Here is a 23,513-nt window from a genome sequence, read left to right as displayed (position 1 = left end):
TGCTAATGTGTGCTCTGAATCTCCAAGAGGGAAATATAGCACTTGTCTATGGAATCACTCAATGGAACATGACATCTTTAATCACATGTTCTAAAGCTAGAGAGTAAATGCAGTAGTATTATTAGGATAAGTTATACATTATGAAGGACCAAGTTTTCAAATTTGAACGATGTCAGTTCTTAATTTAAAATTTCAGTTACATGAAGGATATTTACTTTAAATTTTCATGAATACTTATTTAATAAGTACTTCTATAGCATCTACTCTGTATCAGACACTGTTCTAAGAGATTCACAAATATCAACTCATTTAGTCTTAACAGTTCTGAGAGGTCAGTACTATTATTAGCCTCATAATACAGATGAAACTGAGGTATCCAGAGGGTAGGTGACTTGTCCAAGGTCACACAGCTAGCAAGTGGTTAGGCTAGAATTCTAACTCAGGCAGTCTTGTTCAAATCTGTTTTCTGAATCACTAGACTATGTAAACAGTTTGTATATAAGTACCCTGTCGCTTATGTTATACTTTCATATGAGTTTTAATAGGAAGAGTCTCCTTGCTTGACTCCACATGCAGATCTGGCCCAGGAAATTTGGAGAGGGCAGTTAAATACTAAGAGTTCAAAGCAGCATACACAGAGGGTGTAAGACAATACGTGAACCATACCAGTCTGCTGCCATTGCCTAATTTTCAGTGAATTAGGAAGGCAAATAAAAAGAGGGAAGCACCTGAAATTGCAACCATCACAGAGACCCACCCCAGGATTCCAAGTTTTGCCTACCTCAGCATGGGCATGGTCTGCAAACAGGAAGGGTAGTAGCTATTGGGATTCCCTTCCCTTTTCCTCAGCCTGCTGTGCTCTGCCATTCTCCACTACCCGATGACTATTGTGTTTCCCTTTCAGCCTGTGGCTGTGAGACAGTGAGGCCAGCAGGGGTGAGAAGAGCCAAAAGGGCTGCAATAGTGCTTGCCGAGCCTGTCTTCTCTCTGCTTGTCCTCCCAGGACCCCCATCCTGTTCTTGGGAAAGGGAAGCTTCTTAGAAGTGAAAGCTTATCTTATGTAATCTTTTTGAGATTAAAGACTTAGCATTAACAACTTTACAACTTTTTCCCTCTGGAATGAAATGATAAAAAAGATACGCTTGCCTTTTTATTCCTTGTTAGTAACAGTGAAAGTCTTTAGAAAACTTTAAGGGAGCTCTGAAAAGAGCCCTTGTTTTAGGGACAGAAGTACTGAAGAAAAGCTGGGAGAATACATGCTTTCTCAGTGATCAGGGAGCAGAGAAATCCTGGTCAGATAGGATAAAAGATGGTGGCTGAGAAAAAAGAATAAAGCTGCCCAATCCGCTGAGCCAGCAGATGTAAAGAATGTAAGCTGCAAGCAAGCCAACAAACAAGGACTTCTTGAAGTCAAAAGCTGTCCTTTGGATCACTCAGATTTTGAGCTCCACCTCTTCCCTAAAACTGTTCTTTTCCAGTTACCCCACTGCATTTCCTATTAGTTTTTTTGCCCCTTTAAACCCATATTCTCCTGGAGCTGTCCTACCCTCTCACCTGCCAGAAACGACTTAGAGCTGAGGGAGTCCTCACTACCTATATCGGTGAAGAAAAGACCTCCTTTCTACTACATAGAGGAACATAATGATAATGAAAACGACTTACATGTATTGAGAATTAACTGTATATTAGATACTGTTCTAAACACTTTATAGGTGTTAACTCAGTCCCCACAATAGGCCCATGATGTAGTTACTAATAGTACTCCCATTCTAAGTGGAGGAAATTGAGGCACAGAAGTTACTTGTCCAAAGACACCACAGGTTGTGATCTGTACTCCTTGTTAGGATTCGGATTCCGATACAGTTTGTTGCTAAAAACATTTCCTATACATAACTGGCTGGGTTCTCTAGTAATGCTATATACTTCTGTGCTCTAAAGAGTTCAGTAGAGTTGTGGGTGGGCATTTAGTCCTGTGTGTAGCATTGTTTTGTAGGAAAATGGACTTTAAGAGCCATTTTAAAGAACTTTAGAGTTATCTACAGTTTGTGTAAAATCTCAGCTCTACCTAAACTAGACATGTCGTACATACTGTAATGTTTCAAGTCACTGAAATATTTTTTTCTTTTTAAGTTTTGCTCCAGATTACTATGATTGGGGACAACAAACTAACAGCTTCCTGGCACAAGCAGGAACGTTGCAAGACTCAACTTTGGATCCTGACAAACCAAGCGTTGGGTAGCATCAGTTCACAGTTTTATGGACGATTTCTCAGATGAAGAGCTTCAGAAAAGTGTAGTGACCGCTGAATTTTTAGGGCACTTTTCCTTAAGAAATAGAACTTGATTTTTATTTGTTACAGGTTTCCAAATGGCTCCAGAGGACTAAGCAATAATGTAGATTGATAAACCCTTATTTTAGTACTAAAGAGGGAGCCTTGCTATTTCAGTGGGTATAATTTAAACTTTTTAAAGAAAATCTGTACTTTTATAAAGATGTATTTTATATAACTTAATAATGCTAAAGCATACTAGGGTTTTTTTTTTTTTTTTTCTTGAGAATGTTACTGCAATTATGTTGTAGTTTGCACAGACTTTTATGCATAATTCACTTTAAAAATATAGAATATATGGTCTAATAGTTTTTTTAAAGCTTTTGGACTAAAGTATTCCTCAAATCTTACCTCTTCAGGTCACTGATGGTCACTCCGATTCTGAGTGCCGCATTGGTAGACTCCTAAAATACAATTGACAACTTAGAAAGCCAGTTGCAACTCCAGTGTTGACAGTTAAAATGAAATAGTGTAGCAGCAGACCGTAAGGTCTTTAGAGATTTTTTTTTAAGGTTCGGGCAATAGGTCCCTCAGAGAATCTCTTAAGGTTTGCCCAAAGAAAGATTGGTACTTCCTTTCAGTAGGGCGCTAATGTATACACATTAATGATAACAAGTTGATAACATTAAAAATGTAGCTGACTTATCCTATTAAACCTCCTGTGCTATATTCACAGATTCTGCATAGTTTTTCTTTCAGCCTAATGAAATCTAGTATGCATTACCTCAGGGCTACATCAAGAGTATACCCCTTTCCCAACTCACTGAATGTTGATTACATTCAAGGAGAAAATAAGAGGTTCCATAAAGGGCGTTAATAACAAACATCCCAAGCCCTTAAGCTAAGACTATGTGGAATCCTAATAGTTTTTTCTGTAATCTCCAACTATATTTAAAATAATGCCCTTACTTCTAAATAGCTCTGTAAAGAGCCTATTGGAAGCTGCACATTTAAAAATGGCAATAGCACTGCAATATGCTGTAGCATGATGCCTGTCAGCCATGTAAAGGGTATGTTCCAGACAAGTCCTTGTAAGTCATCTTTCATTTAAGTAAAAAACATGTTCTGAAATACTGCCTCCCACACCAGAAGTGCCATTCTAAAAACTCCACTGTCTATATCCTGGAGCCATAAAACTACCTTTTGGGAGGCTAAGTGCTCTGCTTTTCTATAAAACAGAGAGAAGGTTCTAGAGGAAGTACTGTTACCAGAAACAAGGTACCTTTCTGCTATGCCTAGGAATGTTCATCTGGGGACTGAGGGAAGGTCCAATGAAAAGGAACTTACATTAACAAATCCTACTACATGATGCAACCCATTTCAGATGACTCTTCTCATTTTGATCTTCAGGAATAACTGATTCCTGGGCACTGATTTCACAGAGATGAAGTCTACTATTGTTTTGGTAGTATTTAAGAATTGGGATCTCGTTTCAAATCGATCATCATCGGGCTTTTCATTTGTATAGAACACCTTTACTCTGCGTAATCCTACATAACATTCTTGTCTTTCAGTACGTGAAAAAACTGGGGTTACAGCATTTAACATAGTTGTCAGGGAAAATTCTACACTGACGTGAACCCTACACTGTTATTCAAGTTGCCTTAACATATTATAAGCTATTTTTCCAAATAGCTTTACCAGGTTATTGTGGTCACACTGTATTACTAATACTTGGGAGAATTTAAAGGCAGACTCAGCATGTTTTAAACTCCTTCTAAGTCACATCTTCAGAAAGTCCTGCAGTTCTTCAGTATTAGGTCAGCTAAGGGAAGATATATTTTTAAAAATAGTGATGAGAAGTATCACTAATACCATACTCAGCCTATAATAAGTAAACATAGTTCTGTTGTTGCTGGCAGAAAAATTAGAATACTCAGCATTAACTGATAAAAGTCAATCTACTTTTATGATGAAGCTAGGGATTTATTTGAACTATTATTTTTGTCGGATAGTATAAAAATGTTCTAAGTGCCTATTTTTCTCATTCCCCTTTTAAAAATGTAATGCTAAAATTTCTAGAAGTGTTATAAACACAGAATACAAAAAAAAAAAAAAAACTATGATTGGTTACATCAAACTCTACTTCCCTCTTAGTAAGTAAGGAAAATTAAAATTCCCTTTGGTTTTCTATTGTTCTGCTAGGTACACTAACAAAACTACTACTTATGGCTGGGCGCAGTGGCTCACGCCTGTAATCCCAACACTTTGGAAGGCCAAGGAGGATCATGAGGTCAGGAGATCGAGACTATCCTGGCTAACACACTGAAGCCCCATCTATACTAAAAATACAAAATATACCCGGGCGAGGTGGCAGGTGCCTGTAGTCCCAGCTACTTAGGAGGCTGAGGCAGGAGAATGGCATGAACCCGGGAGGCGGAGCTTGCAGTGAGTGGAGATCATGCCACTGCACTCCAGCCTGGGTGACAGAGCAAGACTCCGTCTCAAAAAACAAAAAACAAAAAAACTACTTCTATGGAATATTGAATGCTAAGAGGAAAAGGAATGGTGATTACTGGCTGCAGAATACCCAATGTTCATTTGTTTTAAAGCAACATGATGAAATTAAAGCCCTGATAATTTGAAAGTTAAAGTGTATGGGGAAGAGGGAATCACTGAAAATTCTGTACCATCATTTAGCTAAGTCTTGATGCAACACTGAAAAGTTTCATGGGAACGTTTCTGGGTAACTATTGGAAATAGTTTCTCTAACTATTGGAATAGGTGTCTACCTTTGCAGTTAATTGTTTAAGAATACTGTATAGATATTTTTCATTGGCTCTTTATCCTTTTTACAATGAACTCAGTTGAGCTGCTGATTAAAACATCTAGAGTATGTTACACAGAGATGTGACTGTAAGAAGGTTTGACTATTACAATATACACATCAATCGTATTTATGCCAATTCTCTCTTGAATGTATCAGCCAAATTAAAAGCTTTGCTGGTTAAATTTAGCTGCTTAGATCAGGCACACTCACTAATGCCTCCTCAAATTTCCTCTTTCACCAAAATCCAAGTCAACTGCTCTTTGTTTACGTCAGTGCTGGGCCAACACCTAGTTGAACACTTAATTAAACCTTATTAAGAAGAAAGGAATACATAATAGCAAACCTTAGAACTTGAAAAGCGCTGCTAGAAAAAGGTTCTCATTTTTATATATCTCATTATATAGTGCATATTACTTGCTTTTAACAGTAAAGGTAAACTTATATTAGAACTAAATGGGTCTAAATATTTGAAACTTTTATCGAGATTTCCAACTAGACAAACTTTATCTAAAAATTACCATTCTTTCACTTTAGATTGTTGCATGATGAAGAATAGACTAGCAGAGATCTGATCAGAGACACATCTAATATGCATTCCCAGTTTTCATCTTATGTGAGAATTGTATTCAAGGACATTTCTAACTGTATATCATGTTATACAGACATGATACACAGACATGGGTCCAGATGGAGGAGCTGCTGAAAAGGATCAGGCTAAAATTGTGGAATTCTTCTCATCAAAAAGATTCGATTAATAAACTGATTAAAGTGAGGAAACACTGAACAAGGAACAGTGAGGGTAAGAGAGTGGGATTCAATCTCTATTGAGTACCTATTATATGTGACACGCCGGGCTAGGCACTTGTCACGTTTCTGTGGATCCTAGTCTATACTCAGGAACACCCACATATTAATGTTACTCTAGGCCCTTAGCAAGGATACATGAAGAACTCTTGCACCAAGGGTCAAAATAAGTTGAAGTCTTCTGAGGATGTCCCTGTGCCCATACCTAGATCTGTGTCAGAGTCCCTGTACCTGTTGCCCGGTTCCTATGGGCCAGGGCACTGATACTACATTCATTCCTTGTGGAGTTCTGAGATTGGCTGCCCACGTCATTAATTATGGGTTCAGGGTCAGGGTCATAAGATCTAAATCCAGTGACTCAGCAACTCCTAATGACACCTACCTGGTTCCTCCAAGTCTGGATTCTCTACCTCTAGTCCTTGAGCTATGGCTGGGCCCTGTCTTGTGTTTTCTCAAACTGATTAACATCTTACTAATACTAATTCTCTAGCTCCAAACCTCGTCTGCCCTTTTGGACCTTGGATGCCCTACCATTCAAAATATTAGACTTTCTATGTCCAGAACAGATTTTCTGCCCCCGAACTTAATTGGAGATCAGATGCCTATAAGATTCCCAAAATTGCCCCCTTTTTCTATTGATTCCTGTTACTACGACCTTTTCCCCCATCTATCTCACTAACCTACAACAGTCCCTCCAGTCTCTTGGCAGGCCCAAGTAACAGTACTCCTTGAAGGGATTAACTGAAGTATATAAAACATGCATTTATCCTAAACAAATAGTGCTTTACCAGGGCCATTAAACATGTGTAACTTAGTATCCTTTGAGTGCTATCTCCTTGGTGAATTCACTAGCCAAGAGTCTGGGCTCTAGGTTTGCAGGTTTAAAGCTCATCAAAGGGAACAGAACACTCACGCATTTGGAGGTATATTCTATGAAGGGAAACCATAGTGGAAGTTAAATGATACCAGTGTTGCTTGGAATGTTAACTCCGCTCTGACCAGTGTTAGGGGAATGACTTTAATTGATTAATAGCATCAATCTATGACAATCTGATGGCACTGTCAAGACAACACTAAGATTCATTCACACTGAGGACACCTTCTGCACTAGATAGGTGTCTAGTTGGCCATTCCCTTTTGGTTGATGTATTTTTTTCTTTTGGTGCATTCTCACTATAATCTAGTTAGGTTATAATGTCTAAGTTATATGATGGTAGGAATGTTTGTTTTGTTCACTGCTGTAGTCCCAGCTACTATAACAGTGAATGAATAGTCAAATCCTGGTTTTTGGTAGATGCGTTTTTTTTTTTTTTTTTTTCCCACAGTAACTTCTTGGCACTTGCACTTTTATCCACATATTGATTTTACAAGTTTAGTGCTCTTCTAAGGGTTCCTCCCTCTTGTCTTATGAATCTTTGACAGATACCCAACTTTTGGGCAAATAATTTGTAATGGAATAAAAAATGAAATAGGGATTTTACATGAGAACAGTCCTTAAATCATTCCTAGAGACTATCTTAAAATAGAAGCACTGCGATGACATTCTGTCCACACAGGCATTGCCTCCTGCCTCTATCTGCCGTCATCGGTTTGGGCACTGCCAAATAGAACACTGTAATAATTTAAAAGTAATAAAAAGTATATCTTTATCAGGTAAAGTATCACAAGAACAGTGACAAAATAAGTGGTTAAAAGTGCAACCCTTGGGAGAGAACTTGAGTTGGACAGTTTTAGTATGCTCTATATGTTAAGAATTTTTTAAAGCTCATATGGAAAAATAAACAAGAACAATTAGAAAAACTGTATTAAAAAAAAAAAAAGTGGTGGGGAAGAATGAGGGAGAACCAGTGCACTAGATTAAAACTAAAGCCTGGGTAATTAAAACAATGTGGTACTAGTGGATGACTAAATAGACCAGTGAAATAGAAACAGAATGCAGATACAGAGCTAAATACATATGAGGATTCTACGATAAGATCCATGTAGCCTCTCAAATTCATCAGGAAAAAACAAACAGTTCAATAAATAATATTGGAACAACTGGGTTAATCATCTGTGGAAAAAATTAGGTTAGATCCATAATTTACATCTTATGCCAGAATGTACTTCAAAGGTTCAAAACTTAGATGTAGAATTTAGGTGAATTATTCTATTGCTCTGGATTGAGAAAAACATTCTAATTGTGACTCAAAATCCAGGAACCACTAAAAAATTGGTAATTCAGACTACATAAAAATTTTTTAAAACTCATGACAAAACCATTATAAGCAAAAGACAGATGACAAATTGGAAAGAAAATATTTGCAACTCATTACTGTCAAAGGGTTCATATCCCTAACAAATAAACAACATATGAACGATATAGTAGAAAAATGGATAGGAACAAAATAATATGGGAACACAAAAGGAAATACAAATGGCTCCTAAACATATTAAAAGGTGATCAACCTTAGGCATCATAAAAATGTACATACTGAGCAGTCAGGTGTGTGCTGTGCACCTATAATCCAGGCTATTCAGGAGGTTAAGGCTGGAGGATCACTTCAGTCCATGAGTTTGAGGCTACAGTGAACTATGATCATACCACTGCACTCCAGCCTGGGTGATAAGGTGGGACCCTGTCTCTTTTTTAAGGAAAAAAAAAAGGAAAATAAAAGAATGTACACATTGATATATATTTTCATCTATCAGAATGGCCAGAATCCAACATTTTAATAACACATCCATTGGTAAAGCTGCAGGTTAGCAAGTGCTATCATACATTTTGATGGTATGTGAATTGATGACTACCCCTATGAAAGACAATATGCCAGTATCTTTCAAAATTATAAATGCACAGTCTTTGCCACCAAAATTCTTATCTTTGGGAATGTATTCTGCAGGTACAATATTTATATAAATGTGAAATGACGTATGTACAAGGTCTGGAAACAACCGCACTGCCCATTAATAGAGGACTGGTTAATTCAGCACTGGCACATTCACATGATAGACTACCAAGCATCTACTTAAAAAATGAGAAAACTATCTAGTCATATGTGAAGACTGCCAAGACATACTAGGTGAAAAAAATGAAATATTACGTATATGATGTCAATTTTTGAGTGAAAATGAGAGAAAAACATAAGACTTTCCATTTGTTTATGTTTGTACATGTCTAAAACAGTGTGGATGGAAACCTAAGAAACCAAGAACACAGGTTATTAATGGTGGGAGATGTGTGTGCAGTGTAGGAAGCTGGGCCAAGGATAGAAGGAAGACATTCACTGAGTAACTTTTTCTATTGTTTGTTTCCTTTAACCATGTGAATGTATTACCTATTCAAAAAAATTAAATAAAATAAGCATATTTTATAGGCTTTACGATTCAATACAAATCAAACAATGCTTTTAATAGTTCCCACTTTGTAGCTGAATCGTAAAAGGCCAACTTACAAAACATCACAAAGTTTCTAGAATCAGTCTTTCTCGTCTCAAATTCTTGCTACACAACCTAGAATTTGTGACTATGGACAGGTTACTTAGCCTTTTTTATCCTCAGTCTTCTCACTTATAAAACAGAGAAGTAATTGTACCTACCTACTGGTGCTGTTGTGAAGATCTAACGGTGTATTTATTTAAACCCAAACTACGCATGTAAAAGCCCTTCATAGAGTGCCAGCCAATGCTTGCCATTATAAGAAACAACCTCTGATAAATACATCTTCTCCCTTCTCCGCAGGTTACAATCAAATCCTCATGCCATAAAAGGAAACACTTAAAATAGGGGGAAAAACAAGACAGAAAAGATTGCAGAAACATGTACTTTAATTCACATTTTCTAGATTATGGTGGGTACAACAGCAAATTATTTGGAATTCTGTTCAAAAATCAAAGCTTCACCTGTAGATATTACTTAAAATACAGTACACGAGATTTGTGTGTGTTTTGTTTTCGTTTTTTTACCAAATAATTTCCATGATACCATGTACCTAAATCTGCGTATTTTGGTGAGTAGCTATGGTTTCTGCAGGTACCTCAGTTTGCAAACTACTGAGAGGTTTACTGTGAATTGTTCCCAAATTTTCAGCTGAAGGCAATGCTGATGAAGATCAAAATAGGTGTCCTTTCTTAATTGTGGCACATAGGCAAAGTTGAAAACTATGGCACACAGTTTCATATACATACAGAGAATAAAAATATCGAATAATTCACAATGTTAAAAATATTAAAACATTTTGACTTATCAAATTTTAAAACTGTGTAGTCTATTACTATTCTGTCTGATCCTCCTCATAATCTAAGAATCAAAACAGGAGAAACATTCAAAGTTTACCAATTTTAATACATAGTTTGTCTAACTTACATAGATGCCACTTAAAAAATAAACTTATGCCATTGAAGGAAGGAATATTTTCCTTTTCTTCATTTTCATTACTTCAGCAGCAGGTACAATCATTTCTGTCAGTTATATTATCAAGTGCTGAGTTTTTAAATTAGGTGATGTGATAAAGACAAAATGCCAAGAGCACCAGCAAAGCATTTTTACAATGCAGACAGTACTCTAGTATATTATCACTTCACAACAAAAGATGTGAATTGGAAAAACAGTTTATATCACAAGAACCATAAAATGTCACCAGGCTCACACAATCATTTAAGAAATAAAACACACAAAAATGTAGGCTGCCCCCTACAATCTAATTTATGATAAAGTTAATCAAAATGAATTTCAGCCTAAGAATACTTCATTTATTTTCTTAGTTGTGAAAAAATTAGTTAAGAACCTTAAAAAGAACTTTCTACTCTAACTAGATCTTTTAATTTCCTAGAACATACTCAAATATACTAGTTTTCCTAAGCTTGAAACAAATCACAGTACAGAAAAAAATAGATAAATAAATGGACATGAGCAAGGATTTTCTCTAGTAAACAGTTTAAATAATAGCCTTAGGCCGGGCGCGGTGGCTCAAGCCTGTAATCCCAGCACTTTGGGAGGCCGAGACGGGTGGATCATGAGGTCATGAGGTCAGGAGATGGAGACCATCCTGGCTAACACGGTGAAACCCCGTCTCTACTAAAAAATACAAAAAAACTAGCCGGGCGTGGTGGCGGGTGCCTGTAGTCCCAGCTACTTGGGAGGCTGAGGCAGGAGAGTGGTGTGAACCCGGGAGGCGGAGCTTGCAGTGAGCTGAGATCCGGCCACTGCACTCCAGCCTGGGCGACAGAGCAAGACTCCGTCTCAAAAAAAAAAAAAAAAAAAAAAAAAAAATAGCCTTTAACTGAGGGAAGGGTGAAAAAACACTATCAAACAGTTCTTTACATTTATAGTAATAAAGTGCAAATTTTTCACATCTTAAAACTCTGAATGAATACTAAGAATAATTCTTACTAATTTACTAAATTAACTGGATAGTCACATTTTAGACAGTTTGCCTTAAGGCCCCCCCTCCTCCACCATACAATACTTGCATCCCTCAAGAAAAAGTAGAGGAGGCTCCAGTCAAGTCAGCCTTTTAAACAACTTAACAAAAAATATCACCACCATCGATAACACAACCCCAACTTTACAAAGGTTTGAAATTAGGTGAGAAAATAAATAACTCTGAGACCTTAATACCCCCGCCACATCCCACCGAGAGATGGCTAAGTGTTTTTAAGAGGGGTGAGCCAAGCCAACTAAATACAATGTTTTAGATGTCACCAAATCATCAATGAACACATTTCAGACTTTGGCAGGATAAAATATGGATTTAAGAGCACTTATTCTTTAATTCAGAAAAGACTAAAGAGTCTAAGGAAAAACTCTAGATCTTATACCTGCATTACTTCTACACAGATGCAACTTTCCAAATTGTATCTGCTGACATTTAAAAAAAAAATGAAGATTTTAAATACTGTTTAAAGATTTTAAATCCCAGATTTAGAAAATGACAGTTTAGGACTTAAGAGTCCTCTGTTGCTACGAATCACAGAAAGTACCGTTTATATACAGTGAAAAGAAAAGGTGAGGGGAGAGGAAGCTTAAAGGAGGGTTGACCTAATCTACCTTTTTATATATTCTGTCAGGGAAAAGCTCACTGAGTTTGAGGATTGCATAGACTGTATTCTAAAATAAATCCTTTAAAAATGCTTACTTTAAGTGAAAATAGCAACTTTTGTGTATATAATATTTTCAGTTGGCATTATAAATTCATATAATCCCATTCAAATTTTATCATGAAGTAATCTGTGTTAAATATTTCTGCAATGTTTTCTTTCTAAAAGTAACAATTTCCAAAATGTCTTTGTCCCTAAAATTTCTAGGGGCAAAGAAAAGCAAAATCAAAAGGAGTTCTAAGTAAAAGCACACTCTTGGGCCAGCCCATTACACACATGAAATCTGGCTGGGTAGCATAGGCGAGAGGTCTTGTTCACCTTTATCAAAGCAGGTCCTTTAGACTGGAAACAGCAACAATAACAACAACTAAAAACTGCAAATAAAAACCAGTGAAACTGAAGTCCTGGGGAATCTTAAGGAGTTTCTGTACCTATGTATTGCAAGGGCCATTCATCATGGTGACAGTTCCAGATTCTAGAAATATTATAATATTTCTTTATATTATAGAAAGTGACACACACAGAGTGAGGCAAGAGTAAAAATGCATTAAAAAGCATTGATAATTTTTTATCACTGACACCAGCCCTAAGCAACATCTATTCCCTAGTTCTCCTTTTCCATATCAGACTGTGAACAGTGTTATTAGAATGCAGACATAGCCATCTGAAGTTTGACAACTGGAAATAAAGGATAATAGAATAAAAACAAAACCAATTCTAAAAAAAAATAGAATTTTCAGCACATGAAAACACATGAAATTAGTATAACTTACATATTTTAAAAGTATATACTTCATTTATAAATATCTCTAGTTGATAATCTATTAAGAATCATAAATATTCAAGTGAGCATTTAAATTTTCTATTTGAGTTCAGAATTCTTGAAGTCAGATTAGTCTCTTTCTGCTGAATGCTTATAATTAAAAGGCTTTCCACAGTCACTTTATGTCTCTAGTTAGACACATAAAAGCCTTTATTACCTACTGTGTTGTAATAAGACTTTAAAATTCTGCAAGTCTCTTATACTTGTAGAAAGCCTGTAGAAGAAAGAAAAAGCATATTAATAAAGCTAACATGATGCATACATATTTCAAATTATTGATATTGTTACATAAGCTATCATTTGAAAGCAAAATCTAAAATAAAAAACACCAAGCACTGAAGCTTCCATGTTTAAATGAGTATTCTCATTAAGATTGGTTTAGAAGGGGCAAAGGAAGCCTGTTACTTCATACTATCTGCAGACACTAGATTAATAATGGGAACAGTGATACGAATAATTCTTAATAAAGAATCTCAAATCATTTACGATTGGTCTAATAAATTTATTTTGCACATTTCTCTTCAAATGATTGCTCTTTACTCAGTGTTGCCCAAACACACTAATTTGTCTTATGTTATTAGCTCCCTAAGGGTAGAGACTCTTATTTTGTCTCCTGTTGAGTCTCTCTCCTGTGCCCCATACCCACTGATGCTTATAGTATTCAATAAATGATTACTGACTGATCAAATGAAGTGCTTCTCAGACCAGGCCAAAAAGTAAAACTCAGGGATGGGAAATATAAAAAAGTAATTCTAAAAGCTCAATTATCCCTATGTACAATTCAGGAGTGATAGAAGAAAAATCTTTAACTACTTGATAGAAGAAAAGTTATTCCTTAATCACTTAAGAGGACAGGCAATGTTCTAAGCCCACCACATATATGATCTCACTAGCAGGAAACAAACTAGGAAAGCAGTGATTTGCCTGAGTTCATACACTACTAAAGAGCAGGCCAGGATTCCAGAACTGTAGGACCCCTGATTCTGAGTCCATTACTCTAGGGAACAATAAAAGGTAATAAGCTGTAGATATAGAACTAAAACAAGAAAGGCTGCATTTGTGAGTATTTTTTAAGAGACCAAAGGAAATTTTCAATTGTTTTGAAATTCTCAATTGCTTTCATCTTTCTCAACTTGGACTTAAGAGATGCTTAAATTATTTACAATAATTTTCATTTCAATTTATTTAAATTTCATTCAGTATCTCCTGTGTTATCTTTCTACAGGCCTCATAAGTGGACTGAATTTTTTATGAAATGCCAGTTCATGGATAGTCTATATCTCTCCTATGTCTAAAATCTCAACCTACATAGTCATCTTTAAATACAGGGAAGCAACAGGTGAAATCCTTGCTATTGAGATGGGAAATGGCCAGGCACAGTGGCTCATGCCTGTAATCCCAGCACTTTGGGAGGCCAAGACAGGAGAATCACTTGAAGCCAGGTGTTAGAGACTAGACTGAACAACAAAGTGAGACCCCATCTCTACAAATTTTTTTTTTAATTAGTCAGGCAAAATAGCATGTGTCTGTAGTCCCAGCCACTCGGGAAGTGCAGGTGGAAGGAACGCCTGACCCCAGGATTTGGATGCTGCAGTAAGCCATGATCTCACCACTGCATTCCAGCCTGGATGACAGGGCAAGACCCTCATTTCTTAAAAAAAAAAAAAAAAGCAGGGGGACATATAATAAATCTGTTTTTAATTTAACTGTTTTTTTTTTTTTTTTTTTTTTTTGAGACGGAGTCTTGCTCTGTCACGCTGGAGTGCAGTGGCTGGATCTCAGCTCACTGCAAGCTCTGCCTCCCGGGTTCACGCCATTCTCCTGCCTCAGCCTTCCGAGTAGCTGGGATTACAGGCACCCGCCACCTCGCCCGGCTAGTTTTTTGTATTTTTAGTAGAGACGGGGTTTCACCGTGTTAGCCAGGATGGTCTCGATCTCCTGACCTCGTGATCCGCCCGTCTGGGCCTCCCAAAGTGCTGGGATTATAGGCTTGAGCCACCGTGCCCGGCCTTAACTGCTTTTTTTTTTTTTTTTTTTTAACTTAAAACACATGTTAAGAAAAACAAGAAATAATCTGTGTATTACTTAGTCCCCTATTTTTTTTTTTTTTTAATTCTTCCTCAAGTTGACTTTTTTCTCTTTTTCCCCGAGGAAGCACAGTATTATTTTCTGTGATTCTTTTCCTTCTGTTCTGTATTCCTCAGTTGGCATTAATTACATGTATCTCTGCCAGCAAATTCAAATTATTTTTTTAAACCACTGATGATATAAACAAGCAAGCAAATTATATGTCTGAATACAGAAGTAAATCATGTAGAAATGAGTGAAAGAAAAATGACCTCTGAGCTTCAGAAATAAAAAGCATACTGCAGGAAAGAGGTGAGAAAAGAACAAAATAGTAATGAAAATTTAAGAAAAATAAGGAGCAGATGAAGCTTTTAATTTTCTTTTATCATCTTCTCAATCACACATTTCTTACTCCTGCTATTGTAGTTGAACAAGTTATAGCCAAGTAAAAAGAATATTAGAAGAATATCTTCCTCACAAAATTAAGGCGGCAAACTGAAAAACACTGGCAATTGGAAACTCAGTTTTTCCTATGACCTGCAGAGAAACTGGCTTGTCAGCATTAAGGCCTCTCGAAGTTAGTACAGATACAATACAAAATTTTTTTTGTCAACAAAACAAACCCTACTTTTAGCAGAGATTATCTTTGCAGTTTGTTGAAACCCAGTGGGAAATCAAAAATCTTCAACACATAATAGTTCTTACCTTCCAAAAGCATTTAAAAGAGCAACTATTTCCTGTCGGGTGAGTTGGAAGCCTTTAGATGGACTATTCTCTGGAAGCTTTTGGATTTCTTTTTCAGAGAATAATATCTTCAGGGCAGTTCCTAAACCCTGAGTCTAAAGAAAAGACCAACAAACTCATAATTAACTTTATATAATAATAAGTAGTATAAAGGCTTAAAGGAATATATAGCCACTGTTACGACAGTTAGAAAATTCATATGAACTGAGCTTCTCACAAAAATGTTACTACAGTTTCTGCTTTCTCACAGGTTATGCATATGATAAACATATCTGAGCTGTTAAGGAAACCTGAATAGTCTAACACTTATTGAATACATATCATACTATTCCAAATTATTAAAATGCCTTTTTTAACCTTGAAAATATCATATTAGGATTTCAATGTTCAATTTGTAACCATAAAGGATTTTTTACAGCTTTTAGCAATTCAAAACTCAGAGATTAATGATACCTACACTTAATAATTTCTCAATTATTAGCACTATAGAAAAAGACATATTTGATTTCAGTGTAGCCTCCCTCCATTGTAATAATTCTGTCTCTTAATTTTCTATGAATTATCATCTTTGTAAGAAAGAGATAAAATATTCACCAATCCTTTTGACACTGGCTTACACAGAGTAATAGACCTGTCAAGCGGAGCTTTCCTATTTTGACTAAGTGATCTTCTTTTGCTCATTTCAACAAATTCAATGACCAAGACTTGATATTTCAATCTTTTTATGTAATTACATTTTACCTTTCTATATACATAGGTAAAATACAAATATACTCGGTTCGTAATGACCACCAACTTCACAAATGAATCTGGTATCATATCAATAGAAACACAGACACAATAAAACTAAAATCACTAAAGAATAATATGAGAATCATCCTTTCACATACATGTAACACATATACCTTAATAAATTTCATCAACAGAAAAAACACTTTGGATCTGCCTATTTCTAAATTCTAATTCAATGAACAATGAGGACATTTTAATAAAAAGCTTGCACTCAGTGGAAAAAATAAAGGTTAGCAATGGCTTCAAAAGAGAAGACAGTACATGTACCTGTAATTTTCCCCATAATCTGCATTTGTCACATCCAACACAGTCCATTATACGGGAGATATTCTTGAAATGTAATCGGAATTCCTCCTAGCAAGCAGAAAATATTTTCAGTCTAATTAGACTTTTAAAATTGAACTGCATTTGGCTAAATGGTAAGTTTTGATGCTTATTAATAAATCAGTTGTGTTTTTCATTTGAGAAGGAGTTTTGCTTTGTCACCCAGGTTAGAGTGCAGTGGCACAATCTTGGCTCACTGCAACCTCCACCTCCCAGGTTCAAGGGATTCTCCTGCCTCAGCCTCCCAAGTAGCTCAGATTACAGGCACATGCCACCATGTCCAGCTAATTTCTGTATTTTTAGTAGAGACGGGGTTTCGCCATGTTGGCCAGGCTGGTCTTGAACTCCTGACCTCAAATGATCCACCCACCTCGACCTCCCAAAGTGCTAAGATTATGGTGTGAGCCACCATATCCAACCTGAGTTGTGTTTTGCAACAGTAAAAAAAAATATTTGAGGCCGGGTGCGGTGGCTCAAGCCTGTAATCCCAGCACTTTGGGAGGCCGAGACGGGCACATCACAAGGTCAGGAGATCGAGACCATCCTGGCTAACACAGTGAAACCCCGTCTCTACTAAAAAAAAATACAAAAAACTAGCCAGGCGAGGTGGCGGGCGCCTGTAGTCCCAGCTACTCGGGAGGCTGAGGCAGGAGAATGGCGTAAAACCCGGGAGGCGGAGCTTGCAGTGAGCTGAGATCCGGCCACTGCACTCCAGCCTGGGCGACAGAGCGAGACTCCGTCTCAAAAAAAAAAAAAAAATATTTGAACTTATATAACACAGCACATAAAATACTGACATCAATGGAAATTATAAAATTCATTCTGTGTATTAATTCAATAAACTTTTCACTTAGGAGCTACTTTATGCAAAGCACCAAAATATGCCCTATGGGAGACACAAAAGTAAATAATACATGGTCTTTACTTTTAAGGAACTTAATTGCTGCTCCCATTTGTTATTTACATACAACCAACAATAAATATGTCTAGTGTATGTTTCAGTTATTTTTGATTCTTTGCTTTGTGTAAGCCTATATCAGAAAGCTAGTCCTAGAACAATAATCAATTTTTGTATCACTCCTTAGTACCATACTATGTATGTTTGTCATGGTTGCTCAATCAATATGAATGATAACAGGCCTGTGTGACACATATGGTCCCACAGTCCTTTATGTTTGCCAATGCAGTTTTTATGGAGATGCTTGCTGGATCCCTCTCTGTTTTGCTGTAATAGTTTGCTACACTAGCCAGGCACGGTGGCTCACACCTGTAATCCCAGTACTATGGGAGGCCAGGGTGGGTGGATCACTTGAGGTCATAAGTTCGAGACCAGCCTAAACAACACAGTGAAACCTCATGTCTACTAAAAACACAAAATTAGCCAGGCGTGGTGGCACATGCCTGTAATCCCAGTTACTCAGGGGGCTGAGGCAGAAGGATAGCTTGAACCGGGGAGGCGGAGGTTGCAGTGAGCTGAGATCACACCACTGCACTCCAGCCTGGGCAACAAGAGTGAAATTCTGTCTCAAAAAAGTTTCCTACACGGGGAAATTCTCCTGCCTGTAAGCGTTTGTGTGCAATATGCCTTTAGGGTTGGTCTCACCTTATCTGTGGATAAGATTGGTTAAGAGAAAATTTCCTCATTTGTTTCACATGGCAACTGTAGAAAATAAAAACCATTTTACTGCATTGAGGGAACTATTTTATTGCATGAAGCTGGAGGCAAGTAGCCTGAAAACTCTGGCTACCACAAGCCCTGACCAGCTGCCAAAGGGTTGAAAGGAATCAATACCTTGGCAAAGAAAGACAATATAAATAGAACACAAAATCTCCTGTGCTGGTCATATTCTCATATAATATAAGTTCTTTGCAGCAGATGGAAAATGGACATAGGTTCTCCTTCATACATCCTTGACAAACAGCAAACACAATCCCAGCATTGTGTAGTTAAAAGCTTGTTGTGAGACTCTTAGGCTTTGCTTATCTCACTTTCCTTATCTACAAAAACATACATAATTATAGTTGCCCTATTACACAAGATCATTCTGAAGATTAAAAGTAGAACATATGTGTCGATACTTAGAAAACAGGAAGCATTATAAAAATTCATTATAAAATGAATTATAAAATTCATTATAAATTAAAAATTCATTATAAAAATGAATTAACATATTAAATACCAAAATGGCAATATACCTCTAAAACAACTGTAAAATAAAACAACATTCCAACACTAAAATATAGTTGTGACTAAATTACTTATTTCAGAAATACCAAGAAAGTCTCACCAATGGAGAATCACTCAGTATTGATTTATTGGTTCCTATAGTACATCCACATCTAAAACATCTTGGGGTCAAATGTGTTTTAGAATTCAGAAGTTTTTAAATTTTAGAAATACAGTACATGTACTATATATTGTGAAACATCTCACCAGAGTGTGAGGAAACACCCTGCAGTCAAATCCATTAATGCTTCTGTAGCAAAATATAAAAAATTCATACCAAGCAGAATTTGAAAAACAAAAAACTCCACAAAACTATGAGTATCTGCTAGATTCTTACATCAGTTTAGGTCAGGTTTTGCTAAAAAATTACCTTGTACTAAACATGAGAAAATGTTTCAGTTTTTGAAACTACTCAGATTTCAGAAGTGCATATAAAAGACTGTGAGGCTGTACTCAAGGATTATTTGCGGCCAGGTGTGGTGGCTCGTGCCTGTAATCCTAGGTACTTGGGAGGCTGAGGTGGGAAGACAGCTTGAGGCCAGGAGTTTGAGACCAGCCTGGGCAACATAGCGAGACCCCGTCTCAAAAAATAAATTTAAAAGTTAAAAAAAAAAAAAAAAGAATATTTGCCAATTTCAAATACTTTTATGAACATTTTAAGGGTACAATTTGTTTCTTAATGTACTTTAAGCAAATGAAAATAAAGAACACCTAACATAAAGTTTGGTAATGTTCCGAAAACATTCTCCTTCTGATATCACAGGTTAACAGGTAGTTTTTACCTTTTAAGTTAGTCCAAAGGGACAACAACATAATAGTTTCAAAAACTGTAACATTCCATAAAATAAACTTCAGAAAAATATGTTATTTATTGCCCTCAAAGTGGCTGAAAGCTCATGGTATTTTGAAAGCTGCATCAAAACAACAATATATACTGGTTTTAAATAAAGAAAACTTTCCCGCAACTAGTTCTTTTAAAAAGACATTGATAAAGGTGTTATAGGACACACTAATGACCAACTATTCACTAAGCAGTTGGTCAATAGGAACTGAGAAAGAAATATGGAAAAGGCTTTTTGTACCATTTGTGGTAAAATCCAATCAGACCAACTCTGACAAGCTGGAAAACCGGGAAAGAAAATAGTTTAGATGAACAGCATTAAAACATAACCAGCAAGCTGCTCCTAACCCCATGTCCCAGTCAAGAACTTTTTACCTTTAGTGACTTGGCCCCTTTTTTGTCACCTGCAAACATGGATTTCTCATCAAAGTGCATGGGAAAGGACCTGATAAAATGATAGTATTGTAATAAGTTACGCATGAAAAATCCACATACTCTGTATCAGAAATCTGATAAAATTTTCTATCCTTACAAATATTTAAAATTCATTATTTACTTTAAGGTTTGGTAATGTAGAAAAGTGACAAACAGTTCACACACAAACTATTTCATAAAAGACTAAAGCAAGACACAGATGGCTGTTAAATTTGGTAATACTGTAATGTTTTAAATAAATGACATAATCTAAAAAATTAACTGAAAATCTATGTAAAAAATAGGCAACATTCTCTTAATATTCTTTAAAAATTTAATACATAATTTACTTTAAACACTTCTTAATCTTTCTCCTCCACGCTTATTTTAAAAACCAGTAAACTTGAGTTCTCTTGACCAAGTGTTTTGTTTAAAAGGTTATATTCTAGAAGGTAAAGCTAATGTTTCCTCCTTACATATCCATCCCAATGCAAACACACGTATAATATCACCTAAATTTAAATATAGTAACTAGAGGCCAGGCACGATGGCTCACGCTTCTAATCCCAGTACTTTGGGAGGCAGAGGAGGGTGGATCACTTGAGGCCAGGAGCTTGAGACCAGCCTGTTCAACATGGTGAAACCCCATCTCTACTAAAAATAACAAAAATTAGCTAGGTGTGATGGGCACACACCTGTAATCTCAGTTACTCCGGAGGTTGAGGCACAAGAATTGCTTGAACCTGGGAGGCAGAGGCTGCAGTGAGCCAAGATCGCACCACTGCACTCCAGCCAGGGCAGCAGAGCAAGCCTCTGTCTCAAAAATAAGTAAGTAAATAAAGTGACTAGAAGAATACAAAATTGGTAGAAAGACCATTAAAGTAGCACTAAATTTTGATACTACATAAAATTTAGTGATTTTTAAAGCACTATTCTCAAGTATGAAAATTTCTGGAAAAAAAAAAAGGCTTACTGATGCTTTTTCATCAACATTTTCAGAAATACTTTTAAATTCTGTTGTTCTGTTGATCACTTTCCTTTTCTGTTCTACATCTCCCCTTGCTTAACTGTTAGGAGTCAGTTTTTGTGTGCTTTAAGTACTACCTCATTTGAATACAGAGAGTAGAATTTCAAATCATGGATAGTCAATTCTTACTTTGTATCTTGAAAGATATTCAGTAGAAGAGTTTTTGTGTCAGCATCTTCTTCTGCATTTCCAGTGTAAAGATCAACAATTGAGCGCTCAAAATATGGAGCCACCTTTGACAAAGCTCGAAGCTCAATCAAGTATAAAAAGTAAAGATTCTTGAGCCTTCTCGGACCTTCTCCCTTGGTTTCCACAGGGTCAAAGCGGCGTTTGAATTCTTTAATATTAGGTCCCCAACTGGGCTTACCCCAGGTTTCTAAAGAGAAAGAGAAATACATTACATTATTTTAGTAAATAGGATTTTTTTCCTGCTCTAAAGAATATGTATTCCCTCCAATAATTTTTACACTAATAGAAGGCAAAATCTCCACTTAAAAATATGATTACCTTCCAAAAGATAATTTGTGCATAGATGTAAATTGATGCTAGCATGAAGTCCCGATATGAGCTTATAGAAGACTCTTTTCTCCAGACACAAACCTATTCAGAAAAATATTGAAAAAGAAATCACACCTATTTAGATATCAGAAATATTGACTCAAGGAGGTTCAGTATGTAGGCTTATTTTTGATTGAAGAACATTACAATAAATCAAGGAATAATATAAAACTGATTAGATCAAGATTTTTTCACTAGAAGGCAAAATAAGATTTTGGCTTCAGAATGAAGTTAACTGAATATGATGAGAACTTAATGCTGAAAAAAGCAGAAAAGTATGAGCAACTGGGAGTCAAAACACTATGGATAAAGTTGGCAAGTTCCCATGTTACTCAGACAGCAACAGCACAGGTTTTCTTGTTGTTTAGGCTAAGAACTTACTAAAGTAAATGTAATTATAAAGTCACTGCTGGATTTTTTTTTCCCCTTCCTTATGTGTGTTATTTGCTAGCAGAGAAATAAGGGTTTTATTAACCTTCTGCCCTGGAATTGTCTAATTTTTTAACCACATGTTCTACTTGTAAGGAGCTGAAACTTGGAAAACAGAAATCCAGAAATTTCAACTACTTAAAAAAAAAATACATGTTGACTATTTACTACTTGAGTGGAATCATATCAATGGAGTACACGAATATAACAGAATGTTATTTGATGGAGCCTTAAGCCACAGGGGCTTTTTTGCTGAGAACTTAAGAGGTCAAGATAGCCGGTCATCCTATCCTAACCCCTGCTCCCATTTTAAAAGATCTTCTCTCATAATAGGAGTAATGCACATTGTGAATGTATTTAATGCCACTAAACAATAAACTTAATAATTATTAAGATAGTAAATTCTATGTTATATATACCTCACCACAATAAAAAAAGTTCTTTAGAAAAGTAATATTCTTTGCAGGAAATTTTTTAAATAAATAAAAATGCAGAAAATTTTAAGAAGTCACTGGATATAGGGCCATTTGCTTTTCCCTCCTTCATCCAACAAGTTTTTAACACTTTCCCCATGCAGGGAAATGGGCTTTAACAGTGGAAAGTAAAATAGTATCATTTATATGCTGGGGGAATTTTTTTTTAATGTAAGTGTTTGGACGAACAGAGGCAGGATGGCGCACTTCCGGGTTCTTTATCACCAGCTTTTCTCACACGCGTGAAAATGCAGCTGGCGCCCGGGAAGGTGCAGATCAACTGGGCATGCGCCAGGTGACGTCAATCCGAAGAGACCAAGATTTACCTGGTTGCACCTGCGGAACGCCCCCCAACACGCCCGTGCCCCGCCTATTGCCCTCCCACTCCTAGAAAAGCCGCTCTCCGCCAGCACGCCATGCGGCCTTCCTCAGTCCTCCACTCCTGTCTGGATGTCGGGACTGCAGGAACTCCGTCCGAGAGCCCCACCAGGGGACTCTGCCGGCCTCCTTTGCCGGAGGCCGACAGACCTCTCCCTATCCACCTTCTTCCTTGAAGCTAGGTGACCAAAATAAATTTGCAGTTTTGCTGTTACCCTTGCCTACTCGCTGGTTCTTTTGTGCCCACTCTGCTGGTCTTAGAAAAACATATCAGTTGGTGCCGAACCCGGGAGGAGACCCCTCCTCAGGCCTCTAAGGGTTGAGGAACCTCCTCCTGCTCCCAGGCGGCAGACGGACCAGGACCTGAGACCTGCTTCCCTCACTCTCACGGCCTCTCTGGGGTAAGTGCCCTTGTCTCCTCTTTACCTCCCTCGGC

The 23,513-nt window shown here is 36.8% G+C and overlaps 2 protein-coding genes across 2 annotated transcripts in view; one reads left to right on the top strand and one right to left on the bottom strand.

The window, feature by feature from the left end:
- Positions 1–3,006, top strand: part of GPR137B (G protein-coupled receptor 137B) — a 69,079-nt gene extending 66,073 nt beyond the window's left edge. Inside the window, exon 7 of the mRNA XM_023216205.1 lies at positions 2,131–3,006. Coding sequence (XP_023071973.1) covers positions 2,131–2,239 — 109 coding nt within the window. The 3' untranslated portion in view covers positions 2,240–3,006. The remainder of the gene's footprint in view (positions 1–2,130) is intronic.
- Positions 3,007–11,629: 8,623 nt separating this feature from the next.
- ERO1B (endoplasmic reticulum oxidoreductase 1 beta) overlaps positions 11,630–23,513 on the bottom strand; it is a 69,241-nt gene continuing 57,357 nt past the window's right edge. The window contains exons 11-16 of the mRNA XM_023216203.1: positions 21,747–21,839; positions 21,369–21,615; positions 20,174–20,243; positions 16,674–16,760; positions 15,576–15,709; positions 11,630–13,017 (exon numbers count right to left, since the gene is read on the bottom strand). Of these exons, the coding sequence (XP_023071971.1) occupies positions 12,957–13,017; positions 15,576–15,709; positions 16,674–16,760; positions 20,174–20,243; positions 21,369–21,615; positions 21,747–21,839 (692 nt within the window). The 3' untranslated portion in view covers positions 11,630–12,956. The remainder of the gene's footprint in view (positions 13,018–15,575; positions 15,710–16,673; positions 16,761–20,173; positions 20,244–21,368; positions 21,616–21,746; positions 21,840–23,513) is intronic.

Source organism: Piliocolobus tephrosceles, chromosome 1 (assembly GCF_002776525.5).
Source record: "Piliocolobus tephrosceles isolate RC106 chromosome 1, ASM277652v3, whole genome shotgun sequence".
Lineage (NCBI taxonomy): Eukaryota > Metazoa > Chordata > Mammalia > Primates > Cercopithecidae > Piliocolobus > Piliocolobus tephrosceles.
This window is presented reverse-complemented; position numbering and strand designations above follow the sequence as displayed.